General features: G+C 39.3%; 1 protein-coding gene and 1 long non-coding RNA gene across 4 annotated transcripts in view; one reads left to right on the top strand and one right to left on the bottom strand.

The window, feature by feature from the left end:
* GDAP1 (ganglioside induced differentiation associated protein 1) overlaps positions 1-18,708 on the top strand; it is a 32,638-nt gene that overhangs the window by 7,623 nt on the left and 6,307 nt on the right. Inside the window, exons 1-5 of one of the 3 annotated variants that reach the window (XM_027692605.1) lie at positions 11,358-11,853; positions 12,056-12,248; positions 13,447-13,620; positions 16,187-16,281; positions 16,744-16,858. In XM_027692605.1, coding sequence (XP_027548406.1) covers positions 11,803-11,853; positions 12,056-12,248; positions 13,447-13,620; positions 16,187-16,281; positions 16,744-16,858 — 628 coding nt within the window. In that variant the 5' untranslated portion in view covers positions 11,358-11,802. The other 2 variants (XM_027692674.1, XM_027692754.1) reach the window with 2 other exon arrangements.
* On the bottom strand, positions 520-18,077 carry LOC113972113. Its single transcript, XR_003535778.1, has 3 exons — positions 17,729-18,077; positions 4,865-4,870; positions 520-530 (listed from the first exon to the last, which is right to left on the bottom strand). It is a non-coding gene; the product is annotated as an uncharacterized LOC113972113 (long non-coding RNA).

The following is an 18,708-nucleotide window of genomic DNA, read 5'->3' as shown; positions in this document are numbered from 1 at the left end:
CCCAACAGGTCTCTTTGTTGTTGAAGTCCCCCATCTTCACCCTGTTCTGTGCTTTGAAGAACTAACTAGCAGCAGGACCCAAAGCTCTAGAGTCCTGCATTGCCATGTCCTACAGATTTTCCAGGTGCCTGAGGAGGTCCAAGACCTGATTGAAGCTTTTCTAATTGTTTGGAGGGTTTGTATTAGCTCTCACAACAGGTAAGAATAGGGGCTGTTTGGTATTTGTTAGTGGTGTGCAAAGCATCTCTTTTCTGCCTGGATGTGTGTTTTGTGGCTTTCCTTTGTTTCAAATTGTAGGAATGTCATACTTTTGAGATCATAATGCCTCTGGTAATTTCCATGTAAATTAGCTAGTGGGTTAAATAATTTTCATCCATGCTGCTTTAATAGCATAGGAAAAAGAAGTTCAGCAGCCTTTCTGCTCACTGCGGTGCTATTTTTCTGAATACCTCTATTGAGAGCCACTTATATCTTCCTAGAAATCTAGGCATTTTGCCATGCTTTAGGCCACCTATTCATTGAAAATCCTCCTTCATTAGTTAGTATTTTCATCACCAGTGATTGCAGACCTTCACAGAGAGAATTCCTTCTCTGGCAGACAGTCCCAGCTCCATGGTTTCCCTCTCCTGACTCCAGTGAAGAAGACTAGGGGTCTGTGGTCACACCGGGAGACCTTAGCAATGGTGAGTGCACCTCTAGAAGGCATCCGTGCTAACTTCTGTAGGGATCACACCTCTCCAGCTGCTCCCTGGACCTTGCAGTTCCTTATAATCTGTCTTGATTTCATCTGGCAGATTTTATCAGACACAGGGATGAGGCCATATATCTGTCTGCATTCATACCTAATTTTGTCTTAACATGAGGTCTGTCTTGTGACTTCTTTTTTTTCTTATAAAAATGGAAATGCCTTTTTTTTAATTTAAAGATGATCAATTAATGTTTAAATAGCAAATAGATATAATATTTATAATTTTAAAATACATGTTGCTGGCCATGGCTGTCACACTCCTGTTTTGCTGTGCTGAAGCAGAACAAGCAGCTGTTGCCTTTCACCAATAAATTAGTGTTGGTGCTTCTTATACCTCACATAATTGGTTAACTGTTCTTCTGAGTGAATCCATTTGTAAAATTAATTGAAAATCATTATCAGTCTAATTATGACAATGTTTTGGGGTTTTCTTTCAGATGATGATGTAGAAAAGGCAAGTGCTACCAGAGATGCAAAAGCTGAGGGTTTTGCTCTTTGATGATGAATATAATAGGGATACTTTAAGGCACAGTGTAGTCACTTCTGAGATAGGTTTCTATTAACAAAGCCTGCAATAGACGAATTGAGCTTTAGAGGACACTACCATGGGGCTAAGCAGGCTACACTGCAAAGACCATTAATAGAAAGCCACTCCCTCAATCTGCTTAAACTTTGGCGAGGATAATGCGGCTTACTCTAACTGATTTTTTGATAAAACAGTAAAAGACAAACAGATGCTTGTTATGCCTGAGTTAATAAGTGCACACTATTGATAAGTTTCTTCTATTGATAAGTTTCTTATGCTTATCCAGGAATATTTGTCCCAGGGAAGAAAATTGTTCTCACCACAGTTAACACACAAGTCAAACACATAAATGTATTTTAATTTTACATGAAAAATATAGCAAGGGTTAGTGCATCATAATCAGCCTAACAAATTATTTAAACCTCCCAGCTGGTATGAGATTTCATTTATTCTTGACTTGCTTCTGTTCTGTTGGCTTTTTAAATGCTCATAACATAATGTCATGATGTTTTTATATGATGAAGAAACCCGTTCACCATGTGGATTACAGTATCAGCCCCTTTTGCATCTTGAAAACTGACTTTCTTAGCAAATGCACTTAATGTAATACCATGTTGCTGCAAAATAGTTTTCTATATCAGCTTAAAGATTAGATTCTACTCTTTGGAAGGCACAACCACCAGTGCAGAATTTTGGGTGATTCTCTGTGTATTCTGCAGGTGCAGTACAATTTTTATGCTCTTATTTTGGTGAAGTCATGTGAAATCGTGTTGGCAGCTCTGCATGTGAATAAGTTATGTATATCTCTGCTTCTGGCAAGTACAAGAAAGACATTGGACAAATTAGTATTTGCATTATTTTTTTCTAAAGAGAAACTGTGTGACTGGGAGAGTTTTGAGCCTTAGTTTTGTTTAAAAGTAATCTTGTCTTTTTTTAGTAGAAAACATGTCATTCTAGGTATGGAGTCTAACCTAGGTTTCCTAGTGCACTTTTTCAAAGTATCATCCTTTAGTAACTGCAGTTCTCATAGTAAATAAATTCCCTTTATGTAGAAGCTTATGATCTTGTACAAAAGGTCCTGTATGAAAAAGTATCCATTATTTAAGTTTTTGTAACCCAGCTATACTGTATATTCAGCATGTAACAGTGGCATTTAAGATTCATACCAAATATAAAAATACCTCTTCTATGACAGCGTCTGCTGTAATCACGGAGTGTATGTCAACCCACTACACTTCCTAATAATATGGTGTATTTGGAAAACAATTATATGATGTTCTATTATGTCTGAATGCCTAAAAAATATAATTGACTTACAGAATAATCATTTGTATTTAGTTAGGCATGTATTTATCACTAAATCTTTCACTTGTAGGTATGCCTAAAATCAGCAGTGCTGTGAAGTCCATTGTGGAGATTGCCTTAGTTTGTGTTTTAGGTTATTAATTTTAAAATTTATCAGTGGCATTAATCTGCATGATATTTGGCTATGTTAGGTACAAAGTTTTTTTCAGCTGATTTAAGAACTAAAATTAATTTTGAAATGCCTTTGTTTCATATGATAACACTGCAAAAATTTTGTTAATTCACCCACAGTTATCTGTCTGCTATTTTTGCTTATATGAAGTTCTGCCATGAAAACAAGAATTTAATGGAGCTGGAGGACTGTGGTTCTGTGCTACAACATGCTGAAGTTAGAAGCTGGGGTTGCAGTTTTGTTTTCATATATAAAGGGATATAGTTTTGGTTTTGTGTGTTTGAGACTGCAGTTTTTTTGTCTAATAAAACTTTTAATCAGATTTCATCTTTAACAGCTGGTTGCATATTGGAAAGATTGAGCCAAATGAAATATTTTTAAAATGTTAGCCATTTTTGAAAATTTATTACAGCAGGATTTTCCTACTCAAAATTTCAGTATCCAGTTTTAGTGCTGAAGATTTATTTGTACAGGCTTAATAGAAGAAAAAAGTGATCTTTTCTGTGCCATACGGTATCAGTGGCATATTCATAGATTAAAAAAAAATATTAATATTGGCAAAATGATAACACTTGAAGTGTGAAAATGTGCATGTCATTTTAATCTGAAATTTTGTTGAGTTTTTAATTTCTTTTTCTTTTTTTTTTTTTCTCCTATCTCTTACAAAGTCTTATACAGATCTTGCGCTAGGTTGGGTTTAATCAATCACTGGAAGTGCCTGACTCATTCTGCTGTCTACTGAGTGAGTTTCAGTTTGTAAACTACTTGTCTGATTTTGGAAGAGGTGATCCTATGTACATGATGGCTTTATGAAGTGCAGTATTTTCCCACCTATTTTCACAGTTTTTGGGAGACACAGATGATGTCGACATTTGGAGGTGTTGTGCAGATCGGTAACTACTGTGTTGCCACTATCGTTAGTTAAGATTTCATTTATGGGGACAAATAAGCTTGTGCCCCCATGCTAATCTGAATTATTTTATGAGGTAGTTTTTATTTATCTTATTTTTTTTAAAAAATGTAACCTAGGAATCTAATCTACCTAGAGTACAAATTGTTTAACGTGATTATTGAAATAAGACTGTGTGTTTGCGTGATCAAGTTGTTAAAATGGAAGTCTTCAATATGCAAGTAAGCTTGCTACCGGTAAATTTTGTTTTATTTTATCCTGTCATGCTCGGAGTGAGTGTTGAAAGACAAATGGGCAAGTGTTGCTCAGCCAGAGGGGAGAAGCACGTCATACAGCCCCCAGAATAGCATCGGCAGTAAATATGGTCATGCTGTTCTTCCCCGAGATAGACCCAGATCACATTCGTAGCACCCACCAGGTCTGCTGGTTACCAGACGTTCAGAGCCTTTGATGAAACATTTACAAATGCAGCTGCGGTTCAGAGGGATCTTCTGCCGGCAGTGAAGAAGCTGACATCAAGAAAACCAAGGGAAACGGGATCACAAGCCAGGGAGTTCAAACAAAACGCAGTTTACGGGGAATACAAATTTAATCACAGTATTAAAACACTGCGCAAAGATACAAATGTATTGTAAAGTGAAGTCAGAGAGAGGCTGAGATTTAAAAAGTTTTTTCCAGTTCCAGTTATTTCTCACTTTGTGCAATATATTGCAATAAAATAAGATAGCCTTGAAGGTCTGTGGCAGTGGCCTATCTAACATGTAAGAGGGAAAAATTTAATTATTCAAGGCCAAGAAAAAAACCTGTTAATTTCTTCATCTTGAAAAGATAGATTATCCCCTCTGGGCCAAGAGAATGTTCTCACTTCCTTGTCCCTAAGCTCTGTTCATATTAACTTGTATTAATATAGCTTCTAAGCTTTTATAATGCTTTTATTTTGCTCTGAGGACTGTAACGCACTGGTCAAATACTGCTTTTGTGTTCTGACCACTGGACTTCACGGGATGCTACAGGAATTAAGCCAAGGCATTGCGTCCTCCTCCACCCCCACTCCAGTTTGCGTGTCTCTGTAAAATTTGAAAAGCTCGCTTCAGCTTCTGCAGCTTCTCTCCTCTGGCTTTGCCTCCACACCGGTGCATTAGCCAGGGTGTTAGTGGAAAGGGTTTGTTATTTCAGACACATACCATCGCCTGCTGCCCTCACTTCTCCCTTGCACTTGCACAGGGCACGGAGACAACTTCATACTTTCATTTGTATCAGTTACACACACGGGATTTAAATTCATCCCTTTCTCTGTATAGTGCCTTTTTTTTTTCTCAGATAACTCAGTAAATGTCAAATAGCAAGTATTACTGCCTTCAGCTAGCACTAATATACTGCCTCTTTTTCTTTAGAAAATCTCATTGACATTTCTTTAAATGTGAAGAGAGAAGTATGCTTTCAGAGCAGTAGCTCTGGAATTTGTTCTCTATTTGTGAGTGACGTTATGCAGTTGAGAAAAAATCATGCCAGCATGTTTCAGTCAGTGCCAAAAGAACATAGACAGCAATTCGGTGCCCAGATCTATTGCTGCCCAAAACTGTATCTTGTCCTATTTATACTTTCACAAATGAAGGTCTTGCTTACAGGGGGAGTTAGGTGAATGTTGTGTTTGCATGATATTTGATAATGAATTTGCGCAGCCGTTTTACATTCTGCTGTTCTTTTATTTCAAGCATTGAAAATGTAAGGTTTTAAGTGGCATAGATAGTTTGTAACAATCAAGTCAAAGAATCCCAGTTTCTTAAATTATCATTACTTGTGTTGGAGTTAACTTCATTTGAAATACATACTTTTTTCTCCAAAACAAGGGAGTTTGACCATTCTTGGTATTCAGGACACCTAAACCATAAATAGTGATTTACTCTTAAACAATGGTTGAGAAAGAAAAGTACAGAATAAAACAGTAATTTAAAGTGGAGTCTCTTTGGGTCAGAACTCAAATTAGGGAGTTACGAATTGTTGTCAACTAACAGTCCAATTCTTTTGGGCTTTTTCATCAACACATGCCAAGAGGCTGGAAAACTCAAAGAACAATTATCAATCAAATACAGAGTAGCAATTTTGTTAATTTGAAGAAAAGCAGGAGAAGTTGTTTAAATCTGTCTGAAGACCTAATAAAATAGTATCCTGATATCTGTCTGGAGAGGATGGAAGCTGTGTAACAGGAACGCTGAGTCTCCCTTTGTCAAGCGTAGAAATGAGAGCTGGTATAGGAAGTCATGCATATGGAGGGCCCTCCACTGGGAAATATCAGGAATGAAAATTCCAGTTGGCTTATACAGATGTTGTGAGAAGTGGAACTTATTGAAAATTTCTTCAGTTTTTCAAAATTCAGTAAATACAATAAATTGATATATCATAACGGACCGCTATAAATTCCTTTTTGTTTCTGCTGTACTATTATTTGAAAATATTTGCAATACTCATGCATAAATTACGTGATTTAGATTGGGGGAAAAGATGTTAGCAAGAGAAAATATTCTACCCACACTTAAGGCCCCCATCCCTCCCTGAGAATACATGAGCCGGGTTACCAAGACAGTCCCCATGATTTTTCTGGGGTGGTGTGGAGCCTGCGGATAGGCCAGGATAGAACAACCTTCATCCCTGCTGCTGTGCTGGCACAAGGTGCTCTTGGACAAGGGGTGACCTAAGCTTTTCAAAGCACTTTTATTTTTCTGACTATCTCATGAAGTGAGATTTCAGGGAACCTAATTGAAATATTTTGCCTCTTTGTGTTTGGTTATTTAGTCCAGCTTGCAGAAAGGTAATGAGCAAACATCAAGAATTAAGGCTGAAGAAATAACAATTTCCTTATGTAAATGAGCACTATATTTCTGTGTTGTCTTAATGATTAATGCTGTTAAAAGAAATGGCTCTTCCTCAGTGGCAACTATTTTTTTTACTTGTCAATGAAAATGTTTGGAAGTGCATGATTATGCTTTAAAGTTGGCTGGAAAAAGATTAAATGTTTAGCTTAAACTTACTTGCAAATTAACTTGAAGTTTTCACAATGTTTTAAAAGATTTTTAGAAATTTTTGAAAATTATTAAACTTTGGGTTTGTTTCAGGGATGGAAAGAATCTGATTTCAAAATTTTTTCAGGAAGGATCTTTTAAAATTGTTTTCCAGTCAGAGAAAATACTTCATGAGACTTCAGAGGACATTTACAAAATTGTACTTAACCCCTTAAATTTCCTTAAGTCTTTCTGTGTTTCGTTGTCATCCCAGTTACTGGATATTTATATTTTGCAGTGCGATGTAGAATTTGAACCTGCTTAAGAACTGAGAGAGAACCCACTAAAGTCACTACAAATCACCCCTCTAACTTTGGTGGACTTTGCTTCAGTGTCTGTCTAATCTTTTTTACTAGCTCAAAGTTGTACACTCTGGTTTTGGCCACAGGCAATGGAAGGTACTATTTTTAACATTCATTTTGTGTGTTGTGGTAATATGTGAATTCTAATGGGCAGCCAAAACCCAGTGTGCCAGACAGTGCTGTGCAAACAAAATGTCATCACTGTTAGATTAAAACCAGTATAAAAAAAATCAACACCTGGATGCTATGCACAGAGGTACAGAGCACAGGGGAACCTTTTAATAGAATTTTCACTCATGTGGGTTACTCATCTAAGTTAATGCGTGGGAAGATGAAGCATGAGAAGTGATGATACAGATGATGATACAGAATTGTTCCTAAAAGCTTGGCAACGGTCTGAGTTCGTGAGCCAGCATATTACACCTGTGCACAGAGACAGCAGACATGGATAAGTTTATAAAAACATGATTTAGTTCTTGTGAATTAGGCTGATATGTTAGATTTTATAATGAAGATGTTGTTTCTATAAAAGCTTGATAGATTGGATAAAGCTTTAATGTTAATATATAGATTTTAAGGTTGACAGCTAGGAAATTGCACATTTTTCACCTTATGTAAATACATTAAGTCTTTTTCTGTGTTTGATTTAAAAGCGTGATATTTCAGGAAAATTCATTCCAATCATCAAAACTATGGAAGTTTATATAGCATTAGAACAATGAATATTTTTGTTATATTGTAATCACTAATAACTATTTTGAAATAGACTTACTATAAAACTTTTAAGAATTTTATATAGAAAAATTAACTATTAAGCAGTGTTTACACATGAAACTCCTGCATGGAACAGGCTGGACTACAGTATTTAGAGAAAACATGGCAGAATTTTCAGGTGAAATCCCAGAATAAAACCTAGTATGATATGTTAAGTAACTTTGAAAATGACTAAATAAATTCTATTATAAGTTGATTTTGTTGGATGTAAAATGGTAGCTCATTAATTATATTTCCCGAGAATATGCGTCAGTTATCTAGAATTGCCATCCCTCCATGGTTTTATATGCAATTAAATTAGGACACAGACAGTCTCAGCTGGGACTATCAAGATGTATCTTTGCTCTCACTGTTTCTAAATAGTTGCATATCTAATTCATCAGTCACATTAAAGACAGTTCTTGTGTCAATATTAAGTCTCAGCTGTGTATCTGAATTCAATGCTAAGTTCTTTTGACTCATGTCATCAACAGTAATGCAGCATCTGCCACTGGAATTTAGTCAATAACTATTGATGACAGAAGGTCCAGAACAGAACCTGTCTTACTTTCCCAACTCCTGCTTCACTGTCAATTAGGCCAGTTCTGCCCTTGGAACTGAACCAATGCATCTGTTAATGATGCATAAACAGAATCCAGTTAATTTTTAGCTATAATGGCTCCGGCTGCATAGAAAAAAGCAAAAAGATTTTTTTGCCCCTGTAATCTAATCAAACTTGGTTTTCAATATGCACAACGAAATCTGTTTAGAAATAAATAGTAATTTTTTACTTGCATCAATCACTTTAATGACACATCTGGCCTAGATGTTTCTTGTCAATATCATGGAGTACAAGGTGAAGTAAAGAAGGAAACTGATTACCAGAATACTGATTTCCAGATGTTTGACCCAATTTATACAACTGTTTATCAAGTTGATTTTTGTACTGTTTAGTTATTAGTATTAGCTGTAAATGTTATTTTTTTTCCATGATGTAAAAATTTGTGAATTAAAAAGACACTTGTAGGGGGTTGTGTATATATATATTTTTGTAATCGTGTACAGACCCCAGAGAGGCCACATAGAGAAATAGGGCAAGAACATCAGTGTGGTTGGAAAAATGTTTTATCAGGCAGGGCTAGGGGGCTGCTTGCAGATGCAAGATGCCAGTCAGATTTGCAGCTGTGTGCTGCTTTTGTATTCATGACACACACATTAAAGGTGCCTTTATGGAGACTTTAATTCCAGTTGTGTAAAGCTTTGTGTAAATGCATGTGGAACAAGGTTGTCCACGGTGAGCTTTTTCATAGTTTGGCCCTTTTGCTTGCTTTTCTTCAGGTATGAGGAGGTAGAAGGGCTTGGGAACAAACATAGGTGGATGGCTGGGTGCTCGTCCTGAACGAAAAAGAATCAGCCCCTTTTCTTCTTCATAATCTCTGGAATGAGAAGGTTCTTTGCATCGTATATTTGGAAAAGGGAGGCCTCGTGTGGTCAGGCTTGAGAACAGCTGCCTGCCTGGCTGGGGGGAGCCTGGCCGCAGGCGCTCCCTCCTTCAGCTGAGCTGTTGACAGCAAACCAGGACTATTAACATGGACATACGGGTGGTATTTATCACGGAATCATAGAATGGCCTGGGTTGGAAGTGACCTTAAAGATCATCTTGTTCCAGGCCCACTGCCGTGGGCAGGGACACCACTACTAGACCAGGTTGCTCAGAGCTCCATCCAGCCTGTCCTTGAACACCTGCAGGGACGGGGCATCCACAACTTCTCTGGGCAGCCTGTTCCAGTGCCTCACTACCCTCAAAGTAAGGAATTTTTTCCTGATATCTTATCTAAACCTACTCTCTTTCAGTTTGAATCCATTCCCCCTTGTCCTGCTTTTGTAAAAAGTGTTACAGGCTCTTGTAAAATGTCTTACATTTCACTCTTGTGAAAAGTCCCTCTTCTTCTTTCTTGTAGGTTCTCTTCAGGTACTGAAGGCTGCAATTAGGTCACCCCTAAGCTTTCTCTTTTCCAGCCTGAACAATCCCAATTCTCTTAGCCTTTCCTCATAGGAAAGGTGTACTCCATTATCCTTATTGTCTTGGTGGCCCTCTTCAGAACCTGCTCCAGTTGGTCAGTGTCCTTTCTGTATTTCATTGCAATACAGATGACTAGATTGCAGGAAGAAGAAACATCTGAATATGATTGCAGCTGCTCTGTTACTGAACAGGTCTAAAGTAGGAAATATTGTTTGCATTGGTCCTTTTTTCTTTATTGTACTATAATATAGATACCTTTCATTGCCTTTCTAGGCAGCTAAACCAGGTAACAAAAGATAACTCAGAAGTCCTTGTGTGATATTAAATTAATTAGCTGAACAAGAGAATTGGAGTAGTGGTCTATGTGGTGACTGATAAAATGACATTTTGATTTAAAGGCAAAATTAAGGAAAAAATAGCAAAACAGAAACCTGAAAGAGTGTCTAGTGCATGTAAATAAATAAATAAAAAAATCCCAGTTTCTTGCCCTGAGTTATTGTAAGATCTAGCTGTGAGGAACTGCTGTATAGCAACCTAGGCAGGGACCCATTAGAATATCCATGTGTCAGTGAGTCACAGGTTAAAGCCCTGGTGTATGTGAGGACATTCCAGCACTCTTACCTTAGACATGTATCTTAAAGGGAAGTAAATCCAGCTGTAATGTATTTATCTCATTCCATTAACTGCATTCTTACTATCCGTTCTAAGCACATTCTCCAACTTTCTGAAGAATTCCAATTAAATGCCCAAAAATGTAGGATTTACCATCAGTAACACACTGACTGCTGTCAGCTGGGATTTGTGAGAAGCCTCTTGTCATGCCTGACCTTCTGAAGAGATTATTTTGGTTTGTGACTCTAGCACTAAGTCTCTGGGAAGGCATCGGGCTGCCCTTGGGTCTACTTACATGAACAGGGCAGGGCTGGAAGCTGGCTTTTTGTTTCTTCTCTTTTTTATTTATAAGATTTGCCAATTCCTTGTCTCTTTCAGTGACTTAAATCCATTCCCTTGCTTAATGTTAGTAAAAATTTCCCTTAAAGTTAAATGTACTTGTTATTGGGATGTCTCTCTCAACATACTAGGTTCAGGTCTTCAGAATACTACTGGTGGGGTTCATCTGTTACATAGAAATTGCGCGTGGGAGTGAGTTATCAGGCTTGCCTGAAGTAGTTGCCTTTACTGGGGATTGAGCAGTCAGAATGAAGAGAACAATATTCTGGAGTCTGTAATCCCACCGTGTTTTTTTAGTTTGCTAAAATCTCCCTGATGATGCTGATAGCGTCTAATGGATATACTATCAGCAACTGCATCTTCTAAACTATCTCCAGTGTAAGATACAAAGGAAGCATTTTCTGATGATGGAAGCTATTGTTATCAAATGCTTTTCAGAAAGGACCTTCACACAGGGGAAATGAAAAAAGCCTTGCAAAACTGTTCAATTTTATAATTTTGTCTAGAAAAAAATAATAATTAAGAAACCTTCTCTCTTGAGATTGAAAGAACACATCAGGAAGCAAAAGAAGTTATTCTCAATCTTTCTTCCTTCTTGCTATGACTTCTTTCGCAGTAGAGGATCTATGCCCACAGGGTCCAATTCCGTATGTCTTCTGGTAGTATTTTTTTTTCTTCCCCAAGCACATGATGCCAATGTCCCTGAAATTCATAGTGGAAGCACTCGTTCAAGAAAATAAACAAATAAATACAAAAGGGAAAATCCTGCCATGTGACCTTTTCCACTTGCGCATCCATCTTCCTGCGCTTCCCTAGGGGATGCTGCAGACAGCTTTGCGGGCGGTTTCCCCTTAGGAAGGGTCGTCCTCCAAGCGGTGCGGCGGGGGAAGAGGGGGTGTCCTCCGCATCTCCCGGGCATTCCCTTCTGTTGATTTCCAGGAGCGGATCGGCGCGGGGTCGGCCCGGCCGCCGCTCCTGCCCGCGCAGCCTCCGCCCCGCCCGGCGCCACGGGCCGGGCCGGGCCCAGCCGAGCCGAGCCCACCCGAGCCCATCATGGCGCCGCTGGTGCTGTACCACTGGACGCAGTCCTTCTCCTCGCAGAAGGTGAGGGGGGCGGCGGGGGCGCGGGGCGGCGGCCTGCGGGCCCCGGATCGCCCCTCCCGCCGTGCCGAGAGCCCCTGCCCGCCCGCGGGGGAGCGGGGTAGGGGGGATGGAGGGAGGAAGCGGCCGTGGCTGCGGCCGAGGCGGGCCGGGTTCGGCCGTGCGGGGAGTGCTGCCCCCGGGGTGAGCCGTGGTGCCCTTGCAGGTGCGGCTGGCAATCGCCGAGAAGGCGCTGAAGTGCGAGGAGCACGATGTAAACCTGCCGCTGAGCGAGCACAACGAGCCGTGGTTCATGCGCTTGAGTTCCTCCGGAGAAGTACCTGTCCTGATCCATGGGGAAAACATCATTTGTGAGGCAACGCAGATTATTGATTACCTGGAAGCGACGTTTGTAGATGGTAATCCCGCAGGCATTTCGGTGTGAGATCCTTCCCCTTGCCCCATAGCGTGCCAGCAGTGCTGAGGGCAGCTCTGTATCGCTGCCGAGAGGTTCACTCAGGACAGAAATGCTTCGAGTCTCACAAATAAATGGGCTCTCCTAACAGTTGGCATTGGGGCTGAAAATACGGTCCTTTAAAATGAGCTGAAGGCCTTCCAGCAGTTTCTCAACCCTTTCAAGTGAAACCTACCACTGTCCTCCTTAACCCTTCAGGAATGGCAGCAGCACTGTGCTGTGCTAACCCTGAGATGACACTGCCATGAAAAATAGTCTGGAACAAAGCTGCATGACTATGGTTGTTGGGCAGGTCCAGATTCTCTGTGAGATAAGAAGAAACATGCTTAATTCCAGAATAATCTTGGGTGGAAAAATGAAAGTAAAATAAGCAAATTATTTTTGGAGCCAAAATGGAGTGAAAAGGTAAAAGAGTAGGAAGAGAAACCTCAAAAGTGATCACGTGCAGATTTTTGAAGTTCTTTGTGTCTGTATTGCCAAAAAAACCCCCACTACGTCAATTTTGGAAGCTGTATTTTTTATAGGTGTGAAGATGGCAGCATTTTGTATTTCAGGGATTTAGTGCTGCAATTTCTAAGGCCTGAAGAAAACTTGATCGTTGAGAGAACATAATTTGTATTTAATGCTGGCTTTAATCGAAAAAGGAGGAGTCAGGGCCCAGGTAGATCGAGGGCAGGGTAAAACTCAGTGGTGTGCGGAATATTTCTAACCATGCTTTGAGTAGGATTCCTATACTGTAATTTTTGCAAGCATTACAACAATAGTAATGTTTCAGCCTTAACAATTTCCTGGAACCTCAGCTGTGCCCTACTGTTAGAGCACTATAGGGTTGTGTGTCATGGTTGCCCATTCCTAGAAGAACATAACAGATGCTGAATCTGGTTTTCTGATTTGAACACCTTTTAAATATGTGTTTATGTGGCTTGCTGCATAGGAATTGGAATTATTAAAACATTTGAGAATGACGTATGTGTATATACATTTCTCTGAGCTGTGATAACACTATTGAGTTACGGTGGGGAGCAAGTGAAGCTTTCTTAGCTATGGCTGTGTCATCTGTGCCAGTTGGACATCACTGAAGGAACTTTGGTCAATTACATGGTTCTTCTTCTCTTAACTTTATTTTTAACTTTATATTGCAGAGGAAGTACCAAGATTAATGCCAGAAGAGGGGAGCATGTATTATCCAAGGGTGCAACACTATAGAGAGCTTTTAGACTCCTTGCCTATGGATGCCTACACACATGGCTGCATCCTGCACCCCGAGTTAACAGTGGACTCCATGATTCCAGCCTATGCTACCAGCAGAATTCGTAGTATGTACTGGTATAGCTCTGACTATCTATCAGTAGGCTTTTGAATTACATTCATCTTCTTAAATGCACCTTAAGCAGAAGATATTGAGCACAGTTTATGAATTTTAGTTGCAGTCATTGATGATTTGTCCATATACTTTTTATTGATTGTGTAGTCTCTTATGATTTGAAAATGGAAAAGAGGAAGTGTCGTTTTTGAGGTGTCTGTGGAGTTAATTTTTGTACTATGGTAAACTTCTAAATAATGCTTTTATGTTTCCTTCTAAGTATTACAAACAAACTAAGTAGTTCTAGTACAAGGATCAAATCCTGACAACATGGCTGGATGATGATTCCCTGTTTACATTATATCCTGAGATCTTTGATTTTTTTGTGAATGTCAGTGGTTTATATTGTGTTGATTTTTTTGTATGATATTTTAGAATGCTCCGTAGAATACAGTCAAATACTGCAGAGACTTTGAAATGCAATACTACTATACTGTTACTAAATTCATGATATCATAAAAGGCGATACTGTGTTACTTTGAGAAATTCTATTTCCAACAAATTGTGTTATCCTCCCCCTTAAAATTTTTGGCAAGTCAGTTCTCTTATTAGAACTTAGCCACACTTTTGTGTTGTCAGAAGTAAAGGCAGGCAGTTAATTTTCCATATAGTTGCATGAACTACGTAGCTGAAGTAACACAGAATCATAGAATGGACTGGGTTGGAAGGGAGACCTTAAAGATCATCTAGTTACAACTCTGCTGCCATGGGCAGGGACACCGTCCACTAGAGCAGGCTGCTCCAAGGCCTATCCAGCCTGGCCTTGGAGACTTCCAGGGATGGAACATGCACGACTTCTCTGGGCAACCTGTTCCAGTACTTCACCCCCTTCGCAGTAAAGAATTTTTTCTTAATATCTAGTCTAAATTTGCCCTCCTTCAGCTTAAAGCCATTCCCATTTGTACAAGAAATTTATTATTCTCCTATGTCAGTGTACTGTTTGGTTTAGTGTTTTTTTTTTCCCCAAATGTGAATGCTAACTATTTATTGAGCAATTGTGCTTTACTCATAGGCATTGTTGATATTTTTTTGAGTTTCACGTGGTAATAGTCAGTGCTTCTATTATAGTTCACTTTACGACATTGTCTTCTGCATTTCTCACTGTATATATTTCTACCCTCTAGCTTCTAGCTGGTATAAATTGTTGTCAGTTTGCACATGTTCATAGTGGTAGAGCTAAAATTATCACTCATCTAAATTGGGATGTTTTCTTACCTTTTTGTACTTAAAGCATAGCCTACTTTTTTGATTTGAAGCATTTTTTTTAATAGCTTGTGAATGTTCCTGAACAATTCCTTTGCACGTTCAAACTTTTCCTTGATGGTTTAGTTTTCAGTTTTGAAAAGCTAATCTTTTTCAGACTGCTAGATGTAATAAGGCATGAGCCAGTTCTGTATTATGTTTATGCATACCAAATCCAAGCAAATAATTAATTGGATGTGTAAGATCTTAGTTGTGTGATTACATCCTTCAATTTCTTCATATACTATGCTGAAAGATGGCTCTCACAGCCATGTCAGGTTGAAGTGAATATATAAAACAGTGAGTTCATTATTCTCTAGAAAGAATTTTTATCAGTTTGATTTATAAGACTTAATTGGAACTAAACTTAATTATCAAGTACCAGTGAGGGGTGATTCATGCTCTATAATTATTCTTTTGTTCTCAGTTTATTACTAGAAAAACTTATTTTTAGAAGAAGACTTATTATTCACTATCTTTTGGTATTCTAGATCTGTAAGTATGGCATTTTCCAGCAAAGTCCCATTTTAAGGAGAGAAAAGGCTATACACATGTAGTAGAAACCAGTAAAATTATCTTAAACTTTTCACATCCTTCCTTCTTTAAGTCATGTAATGAATGTTTTTCTAGAACATCCACATAGTCCTTAATGAACATTTCCAAAAGGGATCACATACTTTGGTATAACATTCTAGCTAACTGAAAACACCATATTCAGTGGTATTTAGGCTTTTGCTTTGAAATTATGCATGTAACCTGAAGTGACCTTCAATAAATCTCAGTCCGGGCCTGTCTGCACTTTCACAGCATGACAGGTGTGTTAGGAACTGAGGTACAAAAGCATCAGAGACCTAATGTATTTGTAGTAGAATTTTATGGATTTAGCACATATTTTGGCAGCAAATTTTTTTTTCTGAATAAGAGAAAAGTATTAATGAGATTTCCTCATTTTGGCACCACTATAGAGGACATTGCAAATTGATGAGCTAAAGGTGTGGTGGGATCAATTTGAGCAGCAATTAAGTTTTCCAAAACATGATGTTTTTAAGTCCTGACTTGGAGCTGATGCTGTATTGAAGTACCACTTCCCACGTGGTGTGATATTTGCACACAGGCTATTGATCAGTCCCTGTGGATTGCGTTGTGAGTACATTTGGATATCTAATATTTGTCATTCCTTTTTTTTGTTTGGTTTGGGTTTTTTGTGGTGTTTTTTTGTGTTTGGTTTTTGTTTGTTTGTTTTTGTTTTGTTTTTTTTTGTTTTGTTTTTCAATCAGGCCAAATAAGTAACACAGAATCAGAATTGAGGAAACTTGCGGAAGAAAATCCAGACCTTCAAGATGCCTATATTGCAAAACAGAAGCGCCTTAAAGTAAGGAAGCTCTTTGTATTCCCCCACTTTATTATGAGCTTGTTAGTGTTAGATTCTTTTTTTGTCACAATGTAAATATTTGTTTCACCTGTCATTACCAGTAGTGTCATGCAGTGGTTTAACCCTTCAAGGCATGAAGCAGTCTGCCCCCCAGATCAGCTACACACTTCAAGTGTGTGCTGAAGTACTGGACTGGTCCTACTGACTTCAAAGGTAAGTACACATCAGTGCTGGTATTGGGCTGTTGAGCACCCTGAAGGGTGAGGCAAACCTCGATATGTAGCATCTCTAATGTTTTTGTTCAGTTATCTGTCACCAGTATCCAAATGGTATCCAGCTGACTGTGTGGAGAAAATAATCACATTTTATGAATAAACACTGTAGTATCTTAAGTAAAAGATTCTCTGATAAAAATATAAACTCTGTATGATGATTAAAACACTAACCTGTGTATATATTTAGTCTAAGCTGCTGGATCATGATAATATAAAATATCTAAAGAAAATACTGGATGAACTGGAAAAAGTTTTGGATCAGGTTGAGACTGAATTGCAGCGTCGAAATGAGGAAACACCAGGTAAACTATTATTATTGCTAAATCCTGTTGATGCTTGTGTTTCGGGAGACTGAGTAAACTTGTTGTCAGCACCATTATAGAACTGCTTTTAATGTATCTGATTTGTTACTTTTGGTATATACTGATCTAACATCACAAAAGGGATCAATACTGTTTTATATCCTAGCTTACTTTACTGTTGCTGTCAATGAGTTCTCACTGTCTTGTGAGAGTGCTTGATCACATTCTTAGCATAGTATAATTAGCTGCACAATTTTTCAGTATTTTATCAACGAAATCAGAAAAACTTGAACTACAGAATGTTGACGTTGTAATTGTAGGCCTCAGTTCACTATAATGATCACAACCTTAATGTTTAACATAGATTTATTACAATTTTGTGTAAATACTCTGCTGATATTTGTGGTACATGCAGAATGAGCAATCTGGATAATTGCTTTAATTGTTAGGCAACCCCCTTCCCTCACCCTCTTGGAAAGCAGTCCTGTTTACCTGCCATCTACCCAAATGAAAGTCAAATTTTCACAGAATCACAGAATCATCAAGGCTGAGAGAGACCTTCAAGATCATCTAGTCCAACTGTCAATGTAGCACTGCCATAATCACTCCTAAACCATATCCCCAAGTGCCACATCCTGACGCCACGTGAACACTTCCACAGACAATAACTCCACCACTGTCCTGGGCAACTTATTCCAATGCCTGACCACTCTTTCAGAGAAAAAACATTTCTAATATCTAATCTGAACCTCCTGTGGTGCAACTTAAGGCCATTTCCTCTCCTCCTTTTACTTGAGATGTGGCAGAAGAGACCGACCACCTCCAACTCACTACATACTCCTTTCAGTCTCCTCCAGGCTAAACAACCACAGCTCCCTCTGTTGCTCCTCATAAGAATTGTGCTCCAGAGCCTTCACCAGCTTCGTTGCCCTTCTCTGGACTTGCTCTAGCACCTCAATGTCCTTCTTGTAGTGAGAGGCCCAGAACTGAACACAGTACTCAAGATGCAGCCTCACAAGTGCCAAGTGCAGCAGGACAATGGCTTCACTAGTCCTGTTCTGGATACAGACCAAGATACAGGTGGCCTTCTTGGCCACCTAGGCACACTGCTGGCTCATGGTCAGCCAGGACCCCCAAGGCCATTTCTGCTGAGCAGCTCTCAAGCCATTCTGCCCCAAGCCTGAAACATTGCATGGGGTTGTAGTGATCCAAGTGCAGGACCCAGTACTTGGACTTGTTGAATATCATGCAGTTGTCCTCAGCCCATCAATTCAGCTTGTCCAGATCCCTCTGTAGAACCTTCCTACCCTCCAGCGGATCAACACTGCTGCCTAACTTGGTGTCGTCTGCAAACTGACTCAGGGTGCACTGGATCCCCTCATCCAGGTCTTTGATGAAGATGTTAAACAGGACCAGCCCTAATACTGAGCCCTGGAGAACACCACTTGTGAGCAGATGCCATATGGATGTAACTCCATTCACCTCCATTCTCTGGGCCTGGACATCCAACCAGTTTTCACTCAATGAAGAGTGCACCCATCCAAGCCATGAGCAGATAGTTTCTCCAGGAGAATACTGTGGGAGTGTCAAAGGCTTTACTGACTTCTAGGTAGACTACAACCACAGCCTTTCCCTCATCCACTGTGTGGGTCACATTGTCATAGAAGGAGATCAGGTTAGTCAAACCTTACAAAAGGACCTGCCTTTTGTAAACCCATGCTGGCTGGGCCTGTTCCCTTGGTTGTCCTGCACATGCCATGTAATGGCACTCAGGATGATCTGCTCCATGACCTTCCCTAGTACCAAGGTCAGGATGATAGGTCTGTAGTTTCCTGGATCCTCCTTCTGAC

Source organism: Neopelma chrysocephalum, unplaced genomic scaffold (genome assembly GCF_003984885.1).
Source record: "Neopelma chrysocephalum unplaced genomic scaffold, ASM398488v2 Primary Assembly neopelma1_22, whole genome shotgun sequence".
Lineage (NCBI taxonomy): Eukaryota > Metazoa > Chordata > Aves > Passeriformes > Pipridae > Neopelma > Neopelma chrysocephalum.
The sequence above is the reverse complement of the archived record's forward strand: the minus strand, read 5'-3'. Positions and strand labels throughout refer to the sequence as shown.